This window comes from Trachinotus anak, unplaced genomic scaffold (assembly GCF_046630095.1).
Source record: "Trachinotus anak isolate AG129_WGS33_773 ecotype Australia unplaced genomic scaffold, CSIRO_AGI_Tana_v1 ptg000016l, whole genome shotgun sequence".
NCBI classification, from domain to species: domain Eukaryota; kingdom Metazoa; phylum Chordata; class Actinopteri; order Carangiformes; family Carangidae; genus Trachinotus; species Trachinotus anak.
In genome coordinates, this window is record NW_027273867.1 from 20,862,780 (window position 1) to 20,883,405 (window position 20,626).

General features: G+C 39.8%; 2 protein-coding genes across 3 annotated transcripts in view; both read left to right on the forward strand.

The window, feature by feature from the left end:
- The first annotated feature begins 9,836 nt into the window (after positions 1-9,836).
- Positions 9,837-17,688, forward strand: eif3eb (eukaryotic translation initiation factor 3, subunit E, b). The gene is made up of 13 exons (XM_071500138.1): positions 9,837-9,996; positions 10,439-10,556; positions 11,166-11,283; positions 11,418-11,460; positions 12,210-12,314; positions 12,442-12,567; positions 13,023-13,147; positions 13,427-13,553; positions 13,652-13,753; positions 15,632-15,741; positions 16,065-16,167; positions 16,411-16,545; positions 17,277-17,688. Exons 1-13 carry the CDS (start codon positions 9,907-9,909, stop codon positions 17,313-17,315), a joined length of 1,341 nt encoding a protein of 446 aa, XP_071356239.1. The 5' UTR covers positions 9,837-9,906; the 3' UTR covers positions 17,316-17,688.
- A 1,187-nt stretch (positions 17,689-18,875) lies between these two features.
- pleca (plectin a) overlaps positions 18,876-20,626 on the forward strand; it is a 102,826-nt gene continuing 101,075 nt past the window's right edge. For both annotated transcript variants that reach the window (XM_071500105.1, XM_071500106.1), the window contains exons 1-2: positions 18,876-19,035; positions 19,696-19,733. In XM_071500105.1, the coding sequence (XP_071356206.1) occupies positions 18,876-19,035; positions 19,696-19,733 (198 nt within the window). The remainder of the gene's footprint in view (positions 19,036-19,695; positions 19,734-20,626) is intronic.

Below are 20,626 nucleotides of genomic sequence, written 5' to 3' on the forward strand. Positions count from 1 at the left end.
TCCATGACAACTGAGTGAACTCTATCCGCTGAGGTAGATGTCATGAGATGTGGTTGGAAGCCTTGAAAAAAATAAAAATAAATAAAAATAAAAAGGGGGACCTTGAGTTTAAATAATTTTTTTGTCAAACTGTTTCCAAGGTTGAGAATGAACTTCCACACTCGGGTAATGGGATTGATTTTAGAAAGAAGGTTACCTGTTATGGAGAATAGAGCGACACAGATTCTTGTAGTACACATTTGCTTCTATTGCATCTGGTGATTGATTGACTGATTTACTTTATTGTCCATCCCAGTGGAAATCTTACTTTGGCTTCTCCCAAAGTACAGTAAAAAATACATACACCCCGCATAAGAAAACACATCATTAAAAACATACAGCATATACAATATACGCAGGTTATATAAATACCAGAGAGCAAATCTAATAAAATAAAGTTCCCTGATGCAGTGATTTTGTGCTCAATGCCTGTATGGCATTTATATTCACTTTTCTGTTTTGAGAGGAGGGTTAAAAAAACAGCTCAGAAGCATAAAATGTCCATAGATCCTCAGGAGCTGCTGACAGTGATGGACTTTTAATGAATGTGCAATAAAAAGTATAAAATATTTCATCACAGAGCTACAGTAACATTGAAAATGACTGAATGAATTTATGAATCAAGATGATAGAGGAAGTGGGATGTTAATGTTTGTACTAATGTTGCCAGTGTTACTCAAAAGTTTTTTAAGATCTCCAAAGACCGTTTACACTGGACTATCCACTCTTAGAAAAACACTGATCCATCAAACAGAGATGCATTAAGATGAGACGTGAATGTTTGCAAGCATCTCTCCAGAGGGAAAGAAATGATATAGGCTCTCTGTGTGTAATTCCGCTGAATAGATATTTCAGTACTTTGGGGGGGTGAAGTGAAGGGAGGTGGGAAGATTAATCTCACAGCAGGACAGGTTTGCTTACCTTGTCTCTGATTTATGCTGCAATTTGTCCCCTGTGCCAGGTTTTCATATCTGAACAGTTAGCACCTGAGCGAGAGCATAAAGGGTTTCTACAGATCACTGATTTACATTTAAAGGTCCCATATTTTACACTTTTATGGTGTTTTATTTTAAGGTTTGATATCCATGAGACGATATATTTGTGGTTTTAAGTACCAAAAACAATCTCAGTGTAGCTTTACATCTCCTCATTCAGGCTTCTCTCTGAAGGTCTAGTAACAACAGGTCAATCAGCCAATCAGAGGAAAGGCTCTGAGCCTCTCTTCTGATTGGCTGACTGTTTTTTCAGTGATCGAATAAAAATATAGCAGATTTTGGGTAAACACTTGGAGAAATCAAATCCTGCAAGGTTGGACACTGGGTCCAGGTGGGCCGAGCTGGGGGCATAGCTGATAGTGGTGAATGTTCTGTTGTGACATCACAAAGTTACAAAAATCCTGACACAGTATTTGAATATGGGTTGTGTGCATTTTGTCCATGGACTACACACTTAGATACTTTCATAGTGTTTATATAGCACCTGAACTTGCTTTGTAATTAAAAAAGACATGGACATATATCTGTCTACATTATGGGACCTTTAAGTTGTTCTTTTAGACTGAAGCAAAAATCTTCAGGAGGTTTGACGTCACCGCTGGATGTTGACTGGCTCAGTTGAGGTTTTCTCAGAAACAGGCACAGACAAAAGCCTTGGAGGGCTTTATTTAGAGAGAATCAATTGAGTGCAATCTTTCAGTATCAAACACTGCAAGAGCTTTTTTTTTTTTTGTAACATTGATTGTGTCTGTTCTGCTCTATCAGAATCAATATTTGTATATTTCTAACTGAGGAATTGCTACAATGTCTGCATGGTGGCTTTTACTTGTCTCGCATGTACAATTACTTGAAACTCTCAACGGCACTTTTACCTATAGTACTTTGGTGTCTGTACATTCAAGTGCATTTAGACGTCAAGTGTGGTAACATTCCTAACTAAAGTAAATAAAGTGTTGAAAGGAATTTGAAAAAGCTGGCATCGTGGTTTAGTTCAATACTTGCAAAATGTCACTTTTTACAGAACTGTGCGAACTGAACTGAACTGAACTGTTTTCCACCTTCCTCTCTTTCCAGAATCAGTGTTTCCTGTTACTCTGGATAATCCACAGTGAACAGTTTTTATGCAGGGATCACTTTCTGCTGAAGAAATAGTCCCTGTGTGTGGAAACTGTTGGCTGACAGTTTTGGATGTGAATAATCTAAAGTAATAGGAACACTGATTGTGGAAAGAGAACATTTTATACATGTGATTATTTTTTCACTGCAGTGAGTGACACAAATGAAATTTCTCTCACCTCAAGACTGAAAAAAATAGATCAAAACTACACAGCAAGATATCATGAATGGTAAGTGAATACTTTTTTTTTTTTTCATTATTCAGGTGAACCAATCTTTAACAAGCAGGACTCAAAATACTACTTAACAGTTGCATGATTTTTCTGCACAAGCTGGCAGATGTTTGCTGGACAGTGCAGTTCTGTAGGTTTCAGGATGTGCTTGTCGGTGACTCGTCGTGACAACATATCCACTGCGCTGGAGCCAAAATAAAGTACACAACATGTGATCGTTTTTACTTGATAGGAATTTTAACATAAAGCAAATACAAATTTTACAACATAACGATGCACACGTTTAAATCGCTGCCCATCTTTGATTATATTCATGCTTTCCTCCATTAAATCTTTTACTGCGGCTACAGGCAAAGTCTGCTTTAATGAAGACTTTTGAGTGGAAATCCTGAAGAAATATTTCAGGTCACAAATCCAGAGTCAAGAGAAAAAGGATTCTTTGTTCTTTCCTGACCCCATGTGTTCTTCAGGGTGAGTCATGCCCCCTGTCATTCAAATCATTTCAAACTGAGGTGATTCACATCTGCACCATGCACAAACACGAGGCAAGTGATGCAAAAATACATGTGCTTACAAACACTACACTTTGTTTCTCCTCCTCTACACTGAAAAATAATGAGCGTGCATGCTGAACAGGAAACTTCACAGATCTCATTGAGTCCTGGGTTCCTGCCTTTAGATCCCCTTGTACTGCAGATGACAACACCGTGTTCCTCCACACTGTGATGTGCATCCTGCTGCAGCATAATTACACAAAATATATATTTTTTATTTCATTTCGACCCAGTCAAGATGACTTTCCTGCATATATTAAATCTTCTCCATGTTGATTTCTGTCAAGTTTATCAGAATAATTAGCTATTAGCCAATTAGAACTGCTGTTTTATTTCAGAGATGTCAACAAGCTGTCTTTTGATTTTTACAGCTCCCCTCTGGTCATGTTCTGACTGAGAAATAAAAAGTCATCCTGAAGGATTAATTTTGGGTTGTTATTTTGTCCTAGTCATTGATTTTTTTTGACAGTTGCTGTGCTCTTTAAGTGGTGACGCATTTCACCTCTTGTAGAAAAACATTCTCCTGATTCTGTAAAATTGTAGCCTACACATGGGAGAAGAAACACAGAGGCTTTGTTTGATATTTTATATAGCCATCAAATGATTCATAATGTGTCCAAAGCTGTTTGTGTCGTTTAGATTAGTTAAATATAAAATAAATCAAGGGTGCCATTACTTTTCTAGAGATTGGTGACCAAATTCACTAACAGAACCAATCAGAATTTGCTGGTTTCATTTTCATTTAGATCTTAACACATCTGCACATTGCAACCTTGATGCACCAATTCTTAGATCTTTGTGAGCTGGTTTATAAATGTCAAAAATAAATGGAACCTACATTATTTTAAAGCTGCAGTAATCAATATTTTCATATTAATGATAGATTAAATGCTTATGTGTAATGTGAAAGGGATCAGTCATGACAAACCTACAGAGAACAGACCTCCAAGTCTAAAGGTCCCTCAGCTCTACAAAGCTTTTTAGTGTCTTTCAGCACATTGTTTTGGCAACTCTCATGGTTAGGTTCACTCTCATTCTCGTAATGTTGTTTTCTGCCACGGATGGCAATTAGCATAAAAGCTGTGAATGCTACCTGTCCATCGCCAAAGTTAGCAGCTAGCTGGTGAACACAGTGGAGCACCAAATGAATGCTAATGTTGCTCTGTGTCTGCTGAACATGTAGCTAACATCCTTGCCATATCAACTTCATAAAGTCATGGATAATATATCAGTGTTTACAGCCTGTTCTTCGGCCCCCAAATGGCTAAAAATATCAATTAATACCGATTAAACTCATCACAGCCAAACAGTGCTGTGTGGGTCTCACTGATTTTTGTGGAGAAGGTGAAAGGCTGATATTCTGCACACTGAGCTGAGTTTTCTGTTTGAAATCAATTTCCATTCTCATGTTCTGTATAAAATGCTATCCCCCTCCAGCTACAGCCACCATGTTCATGTCCTGCAGGAAATTATGTTGGGATTGACAGCGCAATAGTGCGAGGAATAAATATAAGCAATGTTTTTCTCCTTCTATATTTGCAGGCATGTAACTGCTATCAAACAAATCATTTTTATAGACTGTGTGCCCATTTGATTATACTGTACAGTGTATAGTAGAGCTGCCACTTTCAGCCACTGCAGTTCATTCACAGTCAAGGCTACGTTCAGTTTACACCTGAATGAGGGAGGGACAACCTTTTCTGCCAGCAGATGCTGTATGTATACTTTACAAACGCAACCCTGACACCTCAGTTATTACATCTACACTCACAGCACATATTCAGTTGAGTGTGGAGTCGTGTGTGTGAGTGTGTTTGGTGATGGTGGCAGGGCTAAGTCATCAGGTTGGAACAAAGCACTGAGCATTTGTGTTCCCACTCACGAAACACTCAACATTACAGATGAACTACTAAGAAGATGACAGTGCCTGAATCTCAGTCTCGCTTCACACACTCTCCTTTTCTCTCTACCCAGCTGGTCAGAGGCAGACAGCCGACCACCTAGAGCCAGTCAGCTGTGCCCTCTCTTTTCTCAAGTTCGGTTGTCTTTGCTGTTATTTTTTCCTACACAAGTTTCTGGGTGCTGAATTTTTGAAATCATTACAAGCAATTCGAGACACTTTTGTATGTCAAATTTCAAGATTCATTTATTTGTAATTTTCCCCGGGTATTTGCATACACAGAAAGAAACAAAAGAGTGTTTCTCATCAGCATAGTGCAGTGCAATTAAAAAGGCATAAATAAAAAAAGTTAAGGCAAATAAATAAGGTTAAAATACAGTCATTCAAATGTTCACCTTTAGCAGCCAAGTCCATTTATTATCCTTACACAGATTTTGATTTAGTGTCAAATCTATACTGAACTCCCCAGGAAACACTTCTGCTGTGTTGCAACACGTGTTTGGTTGTATTGTGAGACTTTGTAGCACACTATTAGCATGCTAATATGCTGAAAAAAAAAGAAGTGGTGAACATGGTTACCATTATGCTTTGTTAACACTACCATGTTAGCATGTTAGCATTAGCATTTCCTTTAAAGCCTAGTGCCAAAGTACAGCCTCACAAAGCTGCTAGCATGGCTGTAGACTCTTATCTTCACACACGTTCCCTGTGACACAGTGAGACAGAATCACACTGAGACTTTTTTTGTGGCTTCTTGTCTTTTTTTATTTATGTTTTCTCTTTCATTTCTCTTCCTATTGCACATATTTTCACACCACACACTTAAGGGTATTGTGCTCTTTCTGTCTCTTGTGCTCAGCTGGTGATAACTTATGACTGTGGCTGAGTACACCACAGGTTTAATGTCCTTCACTCCAAGTGTGTAGCCTATACATACAATATTCATATGGAAACCTACAGTAAATGTCTGCATACAGTGCATTAGCGTTACAGTATTGATTTTACATACATATGTAATTAACAAACAGTCTATCATTGAGAATCCTGGCAGCCTTTATGGCCTCTGCACCATAGTCTACTCTGTCTGCATCTGGGTCACATCTTACAGGAAACCTGTGAGGTGACATGTTCTTCCAACACAAATGGAGCCAAAGCTTTCAGCGTTTATGAGGCTCCCAGAGGAAGATTCACTTCCAACATGTTTTTTTTTCTTCAGTAAAGAAATAAAGAAAAAGAGAAAGCAGCACTAAGCAGCTCTTTGAATGTGGCTGACAAGTAGCAACAAATAACAACATAGTCTTTGTGTCAGGAGAAAATAGGGTTTCAGGGAATGGATTTTAATTGTGTGAAATGCCTGCACTTTGCTGCTGGCGCCTGCTACCAGCTGTCTCAGTCATGGTCTCATTTATATTATATTTAACTAGACGATGCACTTTCATTGACCCTGTACGTTGACACAAGACATTTGACTCCAGTTCACGTAAAAACAGTAGAGGACAACTTTAGTGGATCTTTTTATATGGAGATGCCTGTAAGGGAAATTGTTTGTCTAATGTCTAGTCTGCCTCCTCCTAAGATTCTCAGTCAGTGTGAGTGATAACACCACAATGACGGTTGTGGCCTTGGTTTATAGAACGTCTTTTGTGGGAGGTGTACACGCATTGTGCATGTAAACACAATCCGTACAAACCAACATTTTACAAAAGATTTAAATTTAATTAAATCATCTTTAGTCTGACTAATATCAGTAAGTCTTTTATTTAGATGCATCTTCAGGCCTTAAAAACACAGAGATCTAATATAAAGTAATAGAAAACAATCCATTACTCACTCAGTCCAACACTCAAACAAATCCATCAAGTGTTAACCAAATGAATAAGATTATGAGGGTGGGAAGCTTTCTCTTTGCTCTGCTCTCAGTCCTGATTTGGAGGGAAAAGACTGGCAGTTCTAAGGGGATGAGTTGGTTTATATGTTCCTCAGAGTAGCTCAGAACCCTGTGGATCTTGGATATGGTAATCAAAGCTGACACTCAAGAAAAATATAAAAAAAATTTTCATGTTAAAAAAAAAAAAAAAATGAATTGGCCATGTGTTAGTCAGGCTTCGCTCAGACTCAAAATCTACAAGTGATGTGTGTGGCAGCATAGCAGACGGATGCTGTAAGCGTACCTTAGTATCTGATGACAGACAGCATCTCACCTACAGTGAGTGAGTGAGTTCAGCCAGCAGTGTTGAGAATTATTTATTTATTTACTTATTTATTGGACTTGAAATGTGTGTAATTCACAGATCATCAGATTATTGTATTTAAGGTTAGTTTTCACAGATGAAGTGTAACTGCGTTTTATTCCATCTAGGTGGATTTTCCAGCCTTTCTGCAGCAAACATCAAGGGAAAAAAGGAAATAGGGAGCACAATAAGAGTGTATTACCTATTTATCCTGGGTTAATTGCTTACAATGAGGGACCAGCACTATTTAATCTTTCAGTGTCAGTTTAGGCATGTATTTACAGGGCTGGGCAGTGTGAGAGAGTGTCTCACCATTGTTGCCTGGTGACTGCAGCACTGCCAGCGCACCTGACAAGCCACAAGCCATCACTGGCCTTGTTTTCTACCACTGCACAAGTAAACATCACCCAGCATACTGTGTTAGCGGGGAAACTGTGTAGAAACTGACTAGGAAGTTGACATTTGGGGAGGGGTAGAAGTCCCCGGGACAGGCTGTTGTTTCGTGGTGTTTTATTTCCACTGCTTTACAGTCAGAGCATGGAAATACATTCGCCATGACAATAGCGACCTTCTGTGGCTCCAGAGAGCAGCAGTACAGTATAGCACCTGGTAGGGACAATAGCAATCTCACAAGAGGACACTGAATTTGAATTATGACAGACGGAGGATATTATACGCAGTATTACATTTAAAAAAATGTTACTCTTTGTCCATAATTAATCAGTTTCATTCGTGTCTCTTGCTTTAATGTCTTTATTAAATCCTTGGCTTCTTTTCGAAAGCGTTTCACATCCAGCTGGCTCTTGTTCTCATTAAAAGAAGTGGAAGTGGAAGGCAGCCAGCCGCTTAGATTGAGTAAGGGATATGTCCTGGCCTTGACGATGGACAGAGAGAGAGGGAGTGAGAGGGAACGGGTGTGTGTGGAGGTGAAAATGACATTTACTCCAGTCTAGGTTTTTTTAGTGTAATAATAAGACATGACTGAGCTCTTCCATGGAGATTTCATGTGGGAATTCAATGCCTAGCTATTCAAAACCTGATGGAAATGTCTGCACTCAACTCAGCTGCAGCCTTTGAGAGACAGAAAGTGATGAGAAAGCAGTTTTTGAAGAGTTACACTATGCATTTTCTAGTGCATGCAAAACTTGCTTTGCTCACTTTTAGCCCACTGATTCCCATATGGCAAGGCAGTGGGGCTTTTTCTTGCTGTACTAACCCTGGGAACACAATCTTTTTTTGCACTCAGGTTTATGATGCGCCAAGCCATGCTCGCAGTGCGGCGTTGAGATAGCAATGGCTATCAGTCAGTCCACCAGTTTGGTCCAGATTGAAATATCTGCTAATATCATTTGATAACAGATGTTTAATTGATTGCTATATTTTGCAGATGATGAATCTTATAGACTTTGGTCATTTGGATTATGTATCTTAATGATTTTAACTAACAATCGGTAGATGGATTGCATGAAGTTTGGTAAATTTGGTCATATCCCCCTCACGATGAACTGAAATCATTTTTGTGATCCCCTGACTCATCATCTAGTGCCATCATTTGGTTATGCTGAGACTCTCCGCCTGTTGTCAAGCCTGGAAAGTACAGTGGGTAAAGCTGTTGATTTCATACAGCCACAGCGTTAAATGTAAAGTGTTTGATAATATTTCCTCAGCTTCTAATGATAATTTGACTCAGGATGTATCCGAGGCTGCCAACCTAAACAAAAGGGATCTTCCTCCATGACTACTGACTCACTGATCAGAGCTGGTTTGAGCTGGTAACATCCCTCGCAGGCAGAGGAGTGCTTTTTCCTGCTCATTGACTGATGCTGATAAAGAGCTCACAGTCCCTGCTGTGGTGACAGCTGCTAACTGTCTGACCAATCCTTCTCCTGACCCCAGGGAGGTTTATGAAACAGCAGAGACTCCTTCAAGTTGGCCACATGTCCAGTGGATCCAAAGGGTGCTTGTGTCCATATGTTTGACCTAAAATATCTTTGAGACATTAATACCTTCTTGTGGTAGATTATGAAGCTATTTTGGATGTAAGCTGCCTTTCTTGTAAGATAAATATAATAACAATTTAGTGAAGTCTTGTTTCCTGATGTATTTCTACTTATGTGTGTAGTATATTTGAATACTTTACTTGTCCAGAGTCAGGGATACTCTGCACCATGTTCCCGGCTGTCTGGAGCTCTTGTCATAGCTACTGGGGATAATAATCTGATTCTGTGTTTCATTGGGCTAAAGCACTTATAGAGACGCAGGGACAATTTCAGAGCTATTTGGGTTTTATTCTTTGATGCTACTGGTTCACAAAAACCATCTAATGTAGGAATAACAAACCCCACTAACAAGACAGGGTTGGCAAGGACTTTCATTCAATATAACAGTGACGTGGTAAATCTATCTATCTATCTATCTATCTATCTATCTATCTATCTATCTATCTATCTATCAGATATCAAATTTGAAAAACTATTTTATCTATATTTTTATCTGTATCATTTTGGGTGAATTTACATCTTGTTTGTCTTTTGATAATATATCTAATTATGTTGGTTAGTACGATATATTTAGAAAGAGGTATAAAAAAATGCAATAAACAGTGATAATACTGGCTTCATGTCTCTGGGAAGTTTGTGTTGTTTAATGTGTTTTGTTCCTTTGTGCTTATTTTCATTTCAGCCTTGACCATTTAACACATTTTTCGTTATTATTTCCTGTGCAGTTAAAACTTTGCTAATGTCTTAACTTGAGCTCCCCAACCAAAAATATAAACCGGGGGGAAATAGATGACGTAACTCTGTTTGTCAATAAAGTTTCATTTTGAAGCCAGCCAAGATGGCGGATTACGATTTGACAACCAAGATAGCACATTTTCTGGACCGGCATTTGGTTTTTCCTCTCTTGGAGTTCCTGTCTGTGAAAGAGGTAAATCAGCTTTCTCATCGTATAACGCCAAAATATAACGTAGCTATTTATTAGTGGGCGTTTATAGCTGAAAACATGATGATTCGTCCCAGCCGGCTGGCTGGCTAGCAGTCACTTTAGATAGCCAGTCAACGAGCAAGTTCAACTACATGTTAATTTTTGTCTTAACTGGAAGGTTAAGTAGCATTAGCAGAAAATAACCGCGGAAAGGAATGACTGCTGTTGTATCTTTATGGCTTTGCTAACTATTTTAATCGCCGTTACTGCGTGTGTTAGCATTTAGCTTAGCTACTACAGGGGATACACAGGATTAAGGAGGAGGGGCAGCATTCATGTCTATGTTGTGCTTCATTCTGTGCAGCTGTTTGGTCATTTGTGTGCATGTGATGCAATATGTCAAAGTATTTATGTAATTATGTAAGTGTGTTTTTCATTGTAACAGATCTACAATGAGAAGGAGCTTCTTCAGGGAAAGCTGGACCTCCTCAGCGACACAAACATGGTGGATTTCGCCATGGATGTGTACAAAAACCTATACCCGGACAAAGAAATCCCACACTGTGAGAGAGATATCACATTGACAACTTGTTCTAAACAACAATAAGTTATATAGTGCTGTGCAAAAGTTGTAGGCACTACAAGTAAAGTGGGAATGCTGTTAGAAGGAATGCGATAGGTTTTATTTTACAGTTAACCTCATACAAAGTGCAGTAAACAGAAAAAAACGAAATCAAACCGATATTTGCCGTGACCGCAATTCGCTTTTAAAGTGGCATCTGTTCTCCTCAGTACACTTGCACACAATTTTTCAAGATATTTTGCTGGTAGGTTTTTCCCGTCATCTTGGAGAACTTCCCACAGTTCTTCTGTGGATTCAGGCTGTCTCTGTCTCTGTCCTCTGTCTCTTCATGTGATCCCAGACTGACTCTGATGGTGAGATCAGGGCTCTGTGGGGGCCATATGTTTGGACTCACCTGATGGGATAAATGTGTGACGGATAAGAATTGAAATATCTAAAGTGCCTAAAACTCATGCACAGTACTATCATCAATGTATTTCACATAGTCATAGGGCTGAATGCTTGACTTTTCTGACATTTTATTGACATATGACATGTACTTTTTAGCAGTGTATTATGGAAAGGTTTGACAGAAAATGTCATGTTTTAGCCTTGAGGGAGAAGAGGAGTACTGTGGTGGCCCAACTGAAGCAGCTCCAGTCAGAGACGGAGCCCATTGTCAAGATGTTTGAAGACCCAGAGACCACTCGGCAGATGCAGTCCACAAGGTCAGATCAATCTCAAATACTCTGCTCATTTAATATAATACTGACATTATTATAATTATGAAAGTAGTATGAAGTCTGTGGGCTTGAAAAGGCTCATCTGCCATCTATTGATGATTTGTTTTTTTCTTCATCAGAGATGGGAGGATGCTGTTTGACTATCTGTCAGAGAAACATAATGTAAGTTTTGAAATGTTTACAGTGTATTGACATTATTCCTCATGTGGTAAAAAAAAAAAGTGTACTGCATTTTAATCTTGTAAAGTGGGTAGCATGCTGTGTGTTTTTGTTTCCATGACAACCAGCTGCCACTGTGAGCCAGCAGAACTGTTACTCAAATCTCAGAATCCTAAAACATCCAACAACACCCACCAATCATTACTCACTGTGATCAGAGTAACTAGTTGCAACTTTTCTACCAGTGGTTTATTATTTCACCTTTTTAAATTTAATCTTAAATTAAATAAATTACACTTCTTCTTCTTCTTCTTTGTGATTAGTTGGTACAGGAAACTTTAAAGGCGATTGGATGTCGGCACAAAGAAAAAGACCAGGCTTTGTTTTGCCTAAAAAGATGAAAGATGACAGAACATCCACTAATCATCCATGTTTCTGTCATCCATGCAGCCTCTCATGTTAGTTTTCTTTGAGGTACAAAAAAAGCAAAGCCACTAGCATTTTGAAAAACAGTGCGTTATTATGACTGCACTCCAGGGCTACTGACTGTTTAAAGTCACCTTCATTATGACCTTAATATCTTGCTGTGGCTTTTCTGATGAGTGTTTACTGGCTAAATTGCAGGTAGAAATAACAAACCTTTCATTGAAAGTCAGTTGTTACTTTTGTGTAATTGGTTATTAGTGAGTTTTTAACCTTGTTAAACATGGTTATAATCAACATTTTTATTGCCTTTGCTTTTCATATTTTAGTTTCGTCAGGAATACCTGGACACACTGTACAGATACGCCAAATTCCAGTACGAGTGCGGTAACTACTCTGGGGCTGCTGAATATCTCTACTTCTTCCGCGTCTTGGTAAGAATAGCCACAGCTGAATAAAAAAAAGATTGATTAGTGATTTTTCTCCTTTCTATAGAAATGTTCTTTTTTAAAAATACTGATCAGTCTGCATTGTTCACTGTATTTGTTGCTCTCTGCCCAGGTTCCCTCAACAGACAGGAATGCTCTGAGCTCTCTGTGGGGGAAACTGGCCTCTGAGATCCTGATGCAGAACTGGGAAGCAGCCATGGAGGATCTCACTCGACTAAGAGAGACTATTGACAACAATGTAAGAGAGTAACTAAGAGGAAACTTTGGATGTGGCATGTCAGAGGTTTTCTTTTTTTTTTTGTTGCCAAAACTTTGCCCTGTTCATTAGTGACTAGAGGAGGGATGTATTAAAAAAAAAATTAAATTTGGTTCAAGCAGCATATTATGATAGATATTGCTGCTACATGATATTGCATTCACAGTTTGAGGTAAATTGAAGTGGGAAATTGCATGTCAGCAAGAGTAAAGTGGATTTAATTATAGTGTAGCTCCACTACCAAGGAGCCTTGACTGAAATAAAGACATGAATGCACCAAGGTGAGGGTTGAAGGAATGACCTGCTTTTTGTTCATTTGCCTCAATAATCACAGTGTAAAGAATCAACTTTTTGAGCTTTTGTCAATGGTTTATAAAAAAAAAAAAAAAGATTGATACATTTTCAAATGTCGACTGTTTGTGTCCTTTCCTTTTCAGTCGGTGAGCTCTCCGCTCCAGTCACTCCAGCAGAGGACCTGGCTCATCCACTGGTCCCTCTTTGTCTTCTTCAACCATCCCAAAGGCAGGGACAACATCATTGAGCTCTTCCTCTACCAGCCTCAGTGAGTCACTGTGTTTTCAATATAGCCAAACAACATCAGGATAAAGAGGCAAACAGCAAGGTGACCTTCCAACTAATAATGGTCAATTTATTTTCCTTCCTGGATGTATTTTGATTTGTGATTCACAATATATTGCACAGTGGGTTTTTTTAAAAATTGCACCCTCTAACAGCATAAATTAAATATTTTGTTTTTGGAGTAAAAAGAATGATGGTACGCAAACCTGTTGTCATGGCAACTAATGTTGATGCCATTGTTTGCCTCCTTTGTATGTGTCAGGTACCTGAATGCCATCCAGACAATGTGCCCACACATCTTACGGTACCTTACAACTGCAGTCATCACCAACAAAGATGTACGGAAGCGCAGACAAGTGCTCAAGGACTTGGTGAAAGTCATTCAACAGGTAAGGTTAATAAATGTCAGAGGAATAAGTCTTATTTCATATGCCTCAAGGATTTAGTCAACCTGTGAATAATGAATAATTGTCCATCACTCCCACAGGAATCATACACATACAAGGACCCAATCACAGAGTTTGTGGAGTGTCTCTATGTGAACTTTGACTTCGACAGCGCCCAGAAGAAGCTCAGGGAGTGTGAGTCGGTAAGAAGTTCCCCCTTCAGTTTCCCTGCTTGACAGTGTGCGTTTGTCATGGTGCACAGGCCTAAATCGCCCCACAAAAGTTAGCAGTCTCCTGGGACTGAAGGGTAATATGAAGCTTCTCTTAGCCATGGTGCTCTGATCTCCTGAGTCCCAGGCATTTAACTTTGCAGCTATTCAACCTCAGCAAATCCATGTCTGGCCTGATTTGCTGGCTCTTACATTTATTCAGTTTGATTTTCAAAGCGGAACAGCTGTCAGATTTGGGGCTCGGTTGCCTTCTCTTTAGAAACCCCTGACTGCAGTTTTGTAGTTGTGTTTGGGGACCACTTTGCACATCCTCTAAGCACTCTCATCCATTGGCTTTTACTCTTCTTGTGTAAATTGTGCCGTGCTTGCATAGACCTCAGCTGTCAGATACAGAGAGTGAGCGTATTGACGGAAGAATGAAGATGGTTCATTAAGTCATCCTGTTGTCATGGCTTTTGCTGGCTTTGAATACTGAGGGGAATTTAAATTTATTGTTTTTTCTCGAGAGATCAATAATTTGTTTTAATTAGTGTACAACCATTGTCGCATGATGTTTTTGTTTTGCTGTTTGCAGTTTTTAAAGAACTTTTTGAATAAAGTAAAATAGTAATATCAGTCTCAGTCAATATTGTCTCAATCACAAGACATAAAATTAATTTATTGGCTCGTACATTAATGGAGTATTTCTTGGTTATTGTGGCATCTAGAGTTTGTGGGGTTGTGTTTACCTCAAAAAAGTATTGAATGATTGGATTTCTTTCGCAATAACAGCTTCTTTATGAAATAAAGAAAGAATATATTCTTAGACACTAATGTATTCATATATTTAAGCTCTTGTGGAGATTTGAGGCCAAACATCCTATTTGATGTCACTGTGATCGTTGCTGTAAAATCACAGATCGAGACGTCCCGACATAATCTCCTACAAAACGCCGTGTTAGGCTCGTTAGGCTCAGGCCTGGTGATCACGTCATGGCTCATGTACAGTGACTGTCTGCTTCCACATTATCTTTAACATGAGCTTGGCCACAGTGATGGAGGAATGTGTTAACATCTTGGTTTGTGACAGTACATATTCAAATCACTTCAAAAGCACATTTTATTAATATATATTCCCTTTCATATGGGCAGAACATTGTCTCACCATTTTGTAGAAAAACGTTCTTTTGAATAACTCAACAACAGCACGATACAAACTTCACACCACAGGAACCTTGTGCAGCAGGTATCCTGAATAGATCTGGAAGGGTACTGATGCATAAATATGACTTATGATGATGTCGTACAGCCTGTAAACTAAGTACCATATCTTGTGTTTTAAGAATTGGCTGTTAGAAAAAAAAAAAGACAAATCCCTGTCATCCAAACCAGCAACCAAGCACAAAACGGCCTGAAGAAAAGGACTCTACACTGTGAGGCTGTGTAGTTTTGACCAGGAAATTTTAATGTATGGGTGGATGATGGGAATTCTGGCAGGCTGGTAAAGTAAAAGAACCAAACCACAGGAAATAGTTGCCTGCACATCATATGTGGTTTTCGTGTGGTGCTATTATGTGCTCAAGTGTGCTTATAGTAGCCTTATCATTCCAGTAAAACATGGTTATGGTTGGAAATTATAGCTGCCGTCTCATGTGCCTGACAGTACAAATGTAGACTTGTTATTCTGTCTCATATATTTGGAAGAAGACACCCTGTTTACTGGGAAAGTCGCCTCATGCTGGCAGAGAAACCTGAACAATTAACTGTGAGAACGTTTGGTCTTTTCTTTAGTCTGTCTCCACTTTCTATATGTGAATGATTTGTTTATGAGCGGGTGAGTACTCACAGCTCTTTGGTCTCCTTTTCCTTCAGGTTCTTGTGAATGACTTCTTTCTGGTCGCTTGCCTTGAGGACTTCATTGAGAACGCCCGTCTATTCATCTTTGAGACATTTTGTCGAATTCATCAGTGTATCAGCATCAGGTACAACCTCTTTGAAATGGGCAGACTTATGAGATATGGTGTGTGTGCGGGGCTTTTCTTTGTGAAAGGACGGTTGTCTTTTAGAAGATGAGAAAAAGTGATGAAAAGATGTTTGAAACTAATGCACTCAGATGATCAATGTTGTGCATTAATTTTACTCCTCAGTGCTCCTCATTTTTGGATTTTAATTCATGTCCTCCTAGTTTTTTTCCAAGCCTAGTCGACAGTAAACTTTAAAGAGGGAGCTTTGAAGGCTTTAGATTACCCCAAAGGATATTTACTTAACTGAGATACCCCCCTCTTCCCTCGCTCTCTCCTCTCAGCATGTTGGCAGACAAGCTCAACATGACGCCTGAGGAGGCGGAGAGGTGGATCGTCAACCTCATCCGTAACGCCAGACTTGATGCCAAGATCGACTCCAAACTGGTGAGGCTCTTCTTTCACTGATCCACCTTCACTCAGACGGGCTTCAAATCACTGATGCTATCATAAACAGCACTGACTAGACCACTAATCTGTGTAGTAATGTACTGTGGCTGTGTTAATTCATTTATTTCCCTGTTGTCAGACTGGAGACAGCATGAGAGCTCTCAGGATTAAATCAGGCAGTGCTCTACTACTTTAAAGTCTTTCTTTCACATAAATCAATTTTTAAAATTTGCTTCTCAGGGTCATGTGGTGATGGGCAACAACGCAGTGTCGCCGTACCAGCAGGTGATTGAGAAGACCAAGAGTCTGTCCTTCCGCAGCCAAATGTTGGCAATGAACATTGAGAAGAGGCTGGCGCACAGCAACAGGAACGAGGTACACTCAGTACTAAACATTACACACAGATGTGAACTCTTCACCCATTGGTAGTATTTACTGTTCAGGGAAAAAGGATATTAATACTATAAATTATGCTGTTTTTTTTTTTTTTTTTTTTTTGTCATTAAACCAAGCTTTCAATACAAACATCCCATCAGGTCACACATCCACAGAAGCTCAAAGCTTGATTTATTTTAAATTATAGTCAGTTTTTCAAACATTAATTTATTCTGTTTGTACTTACACTGGATCCAAACAAGCATTTTCCATGTTTGTATTTAAAGGTACAAATACAGAAAGTTAACCACTGTCTGTTATTTGCACTCTCATTGCTCGCCCGTCATGTCTATGTTAAGCCCACTGTCCACAGTCCTGCTGCCCTCTGATGGATCCATGTGAAAATGCAATTTCAGAAATCTTCTTAACTTCCCTCTGGTTGCAGCAGAGTTTCAGTTCCTGAGGTTTTTTAGTAAGCTTTATGCCTGTAATGTGAAAACACATCGCTAGTTCAAATTCAACAGCTTCACACAACATTTCATCTTGGGTAAAAAAATAATCATGATTTTAATTTAACGTAGTTTGTTTTTATCCTGTCACTCATTTCAAGACAGAGGCTGGCAGATGTTTTCAGTTGGTGGATGTCTAATTATGGATCACATCCCTTGATCAAGAAGTTTGAGTGTTTCTTCTTACACCTCTTCTAATGTTTTCTTTTGCCATTTCCTCAGACACCAAACTGGGCTGCTCAAGACACTGGCTTCTACTAAAATGGAAATCAGCATCAAGCGGATGCAGAACAATCTTAGGATATTATTGAGGCTTTTTATTGTTCAGATTAATTTATTAGTTTATTCACTCCTCTCATATAACTGCACATCCAAGTGGAGGTAGCTATGCTTGATTTAACTTATTATCACTTGTGATACTTTTTTTTTATCAGAAATCTGGAATTGCTTTGATTATGAGGTACCTTGGAAGCAGAGATCCAACAACAACGTCATAACTTTACATTAAACATTTTTTGCCTCTTAAAGAGAAAGTGATTTGTTTCCTCCTGTAATGTTTGACCATGAGATGGCGCCGTTGGTTCATTTTTTTTGTTTGTTGAAGTTCTGCAGAAATATACAGCATTCCACCATCTGTCAGACTGTAAATCCTTTCCGTGTCTGAATCTAATATTTGTATTATTTGTCAATAAAATAAGAACAGACAGAGGTCAAACTGACGTGTACATGAACTGAAAAACACTAGATAGATACTGAGGTTGTCCGTCCTGAAACCAGCCTCGACTTGAAGGAGAAAGATTTCATAATTGAAAAGAAAAATTCAGTTTTCTGTGCATGCAGAACTCACAGGACCCTGATCATGCATCAGTCACACTCTTGGACCGTTTTCAACTCTGTTTTTACAACCTGTCAGTCAGAGGTGGTTTTCTCTGCTTGTGCACTTCATTGTTTGACCACACCTTATTCCTGTATATTGAATGACACTGCGAAGACTGTTCTATTGTCAGCATATACTCAGCAAATATTTGATTTGTGTAAATGTGTTGTGAAACCAGTGTTCAGTACAGACATTAATTACAGTAACATGCAGCTGTTAGGAACAGGGTTTATTCAAAACCAGTTTGGTAAATAGTTTTGTGTCTACTGACGTTGGTAGACTCTTTATGAAATGTGAATGTGTGTTTGTCATGTTAATGGTCTGACCAGCTTAAGCTTAAACTCCAAAAATAATGCCTGCAAAGGAATGACAGGCAGCTCCAGCACGCCTTCAAAATGCAGTTAGGAGACAATCATGCCTCTCTAACTATCATTACACAAAGTGCAGCTTGCAGGTGTTCAGGCAAAGGGGGGAAAGTGCCCCAGGTGCATTTTTGAGTTGTCCTTCAACCCCTCAGCCTCTTTGTCCATGTGAGGATTCCTTCTGATGTTCAGCCTGGGAGTGGCTGACGGCTATGGCAGCCGCTGTAACTCCAAGCCACTCCTCCAAACTGTTTTCCTTATGCATGCACACACACACACGCACTTTTGCAGGACTCATTAAAGTACAACAGACACACACACACACACACATGCTTACGCACACTCAGAGCTGACGTGGGCTGAGGTCTGAGCAGGGCTCCTTCTGGAACAGCTGGTATCCATCTGTGGTTGCTGTTGCTCCGGCTGCTGCCTCTTCCTGCTGCTGTCGGCACCGTGGCTAAACCCGGCCCGCTGCAGCCCATTCATGCTCTGCTCTGCTGCAGTCACACTCTGGGGATCAGACTGACTAGATAGTGAGGCTCTGTTGAAAACAAGCAGTGTGTGCTGACCGGCCTCTTCAGCATGGATATCCTGACAGCCTGGGCTGTCACCAACCCAGCTGTGGCCCGGCTCCTCTGGGTCCTAGCCCTGGTGCTGGCCACCCTCCTGGTCTGGCTCTTCTTCTTCTGCTGCTACAGTTGGAACCAGAGCTCCTCGCCCTCCCTGGAGAGGTACCTGGCAGGTAGGTGGGTCCTCAGCCCCACCCCCGATTCTGTGGGTGTGTGGAGGCCTGCGATATGCTCACAACAAGACAGACACTGCTTACTGCAAACTTTAACTTCAAGTCAGTTTCACTTGGTGGAACACTCAGTGGAAATGCATTTTTTCCCCCAAGTGTGGTAATTGTAAATTGTTAGTGTTTCCTTTCCAAGGCTGCAGGATCCACATTTTCCACAAACTGCCAGCTCCTGCTGGCTCTGGCTGCTTTTGTGGTTGGAGCAGTCCCTGTTTAAATGTGCTGTAACCCATGTGAGAGGATACAATGGGTCTTTCATGCTCATAAGTGCAATAAAACAGTTTTTATTTTCAGGATGCAGTTGTAAGCCATCACTGATGTACTTTTCCATCGATGTAAGAATGTGAAACTGCACTTTCATTATAAATGTAACATGATTTGACTCAAGATGCAGCTCGTGTCACAGTGATGTGCACTGTCATGGTAACCGTCGTGTCACTGCGAGCAGCACGTGGATACCTGCAGTGAACAATGACTTAGCACATGTCTGTCATCTCTGCTGCACTGTGCACACTTTTAAAGCAGTGTCACTTTTACCACAAACCCACGTCTTCAGGATTTATGTTGTTGTCCCTTGTTAAATAAAATGTGTTTGTTTCCATACAGTGATGGCAAAGCAGTCCAAATCTAAAGCTCCAACTCAGGTGAGAACTCCATCTCATAAGAGTGACTTTGTTTTGTGAGTTTTAACAACTTCCTCAAGCTGCAAGAAAAATAAGAAGCCTTCATGCCTTGAATTCCTGTATAACCAAGCTGAATTCCTCGAAGTGCAGTCTGCTCTCATTATCACATCTACACTTCATATCAGCCTGTAATGCCTGCTTCCGTCTTCAGAGGTCCTCCTCCTCCTGCATTTTCCAGTGAAGCACTGAGTTTGCTGACAGCTTGAACAGCATACACATCTAGCCAGCTGAACAAATCTATTATCACTTACTCAAAGTACTGAACCATGATTATTTCTTGGTATGATTATCATTATGATATTATGATTATATGTCTCTGCCAACGCCTGGCGCAAAGACAAACCTCAGCACATTCTCACTCAAACTCTGCTATAATTGGTGCCTTTTTGAAAATGCTACATTCCTCAGTTTATCCTCGTCTGCTTCACAGTGTTTGGATGTTGCATCAGGAAGGATGTTATGAATAAGGTTTGAAGCTTTAAGATTCACACACTGCCTGGAATTAGCTCTTGAAGCAGGGCAGCAACATTTCCATTGATAAACTGACTGCAACACACAGAAAGGGTTTGTGTGATTTTTTTTTTTATGTCGCAACCAAATTTCATGGCAATTCATCCAATAGCTGTGAAGACATCTTACTCAAAACCACAAATGTCAGCCTCGTGGTGGCACCAGTGGTTAATTCAGGCCATCACCAAAGTGCTGTCATGTTAATCCATCCAGTACTTGTTGAGATATTTCAGTCTGGACCGGCAGAGTCACACTGCCAGCGTGACTAAAACATGTTGGAACGTAATGTTGCTGATCTTTGTAGCAGAGTAGTGATTCAACCTGCACTATGTCCTGTTTTTACA

What these genes read in the sequence shown, in the direction of transcription:
- eif3eb (XM_071500138.1), top strand. Translation starts at nt 9,907, where the DNA reads ATGGCGGATTACGATTTGACAACCAAGATAGCACATTTTCTGGACCGG. An exon ending in GAGAGACTATTGACAACAAT is followed by an intron (nt 12,568 to 13,022) that starts GTAAGAGAGTAA and finishes TTTCCTTTTCAG; the next exon opens with TCGGTGAGCTCTCCGCTCCA. An exon ending in TGGTGAAAGTCATTCAACAG is followed by an intron (nt 13,554 to 13,651) that starts GTAAGGTTAATA and finishes TCACTCCCACAG; the next exon opens with GAATCATACACATACAAGGA.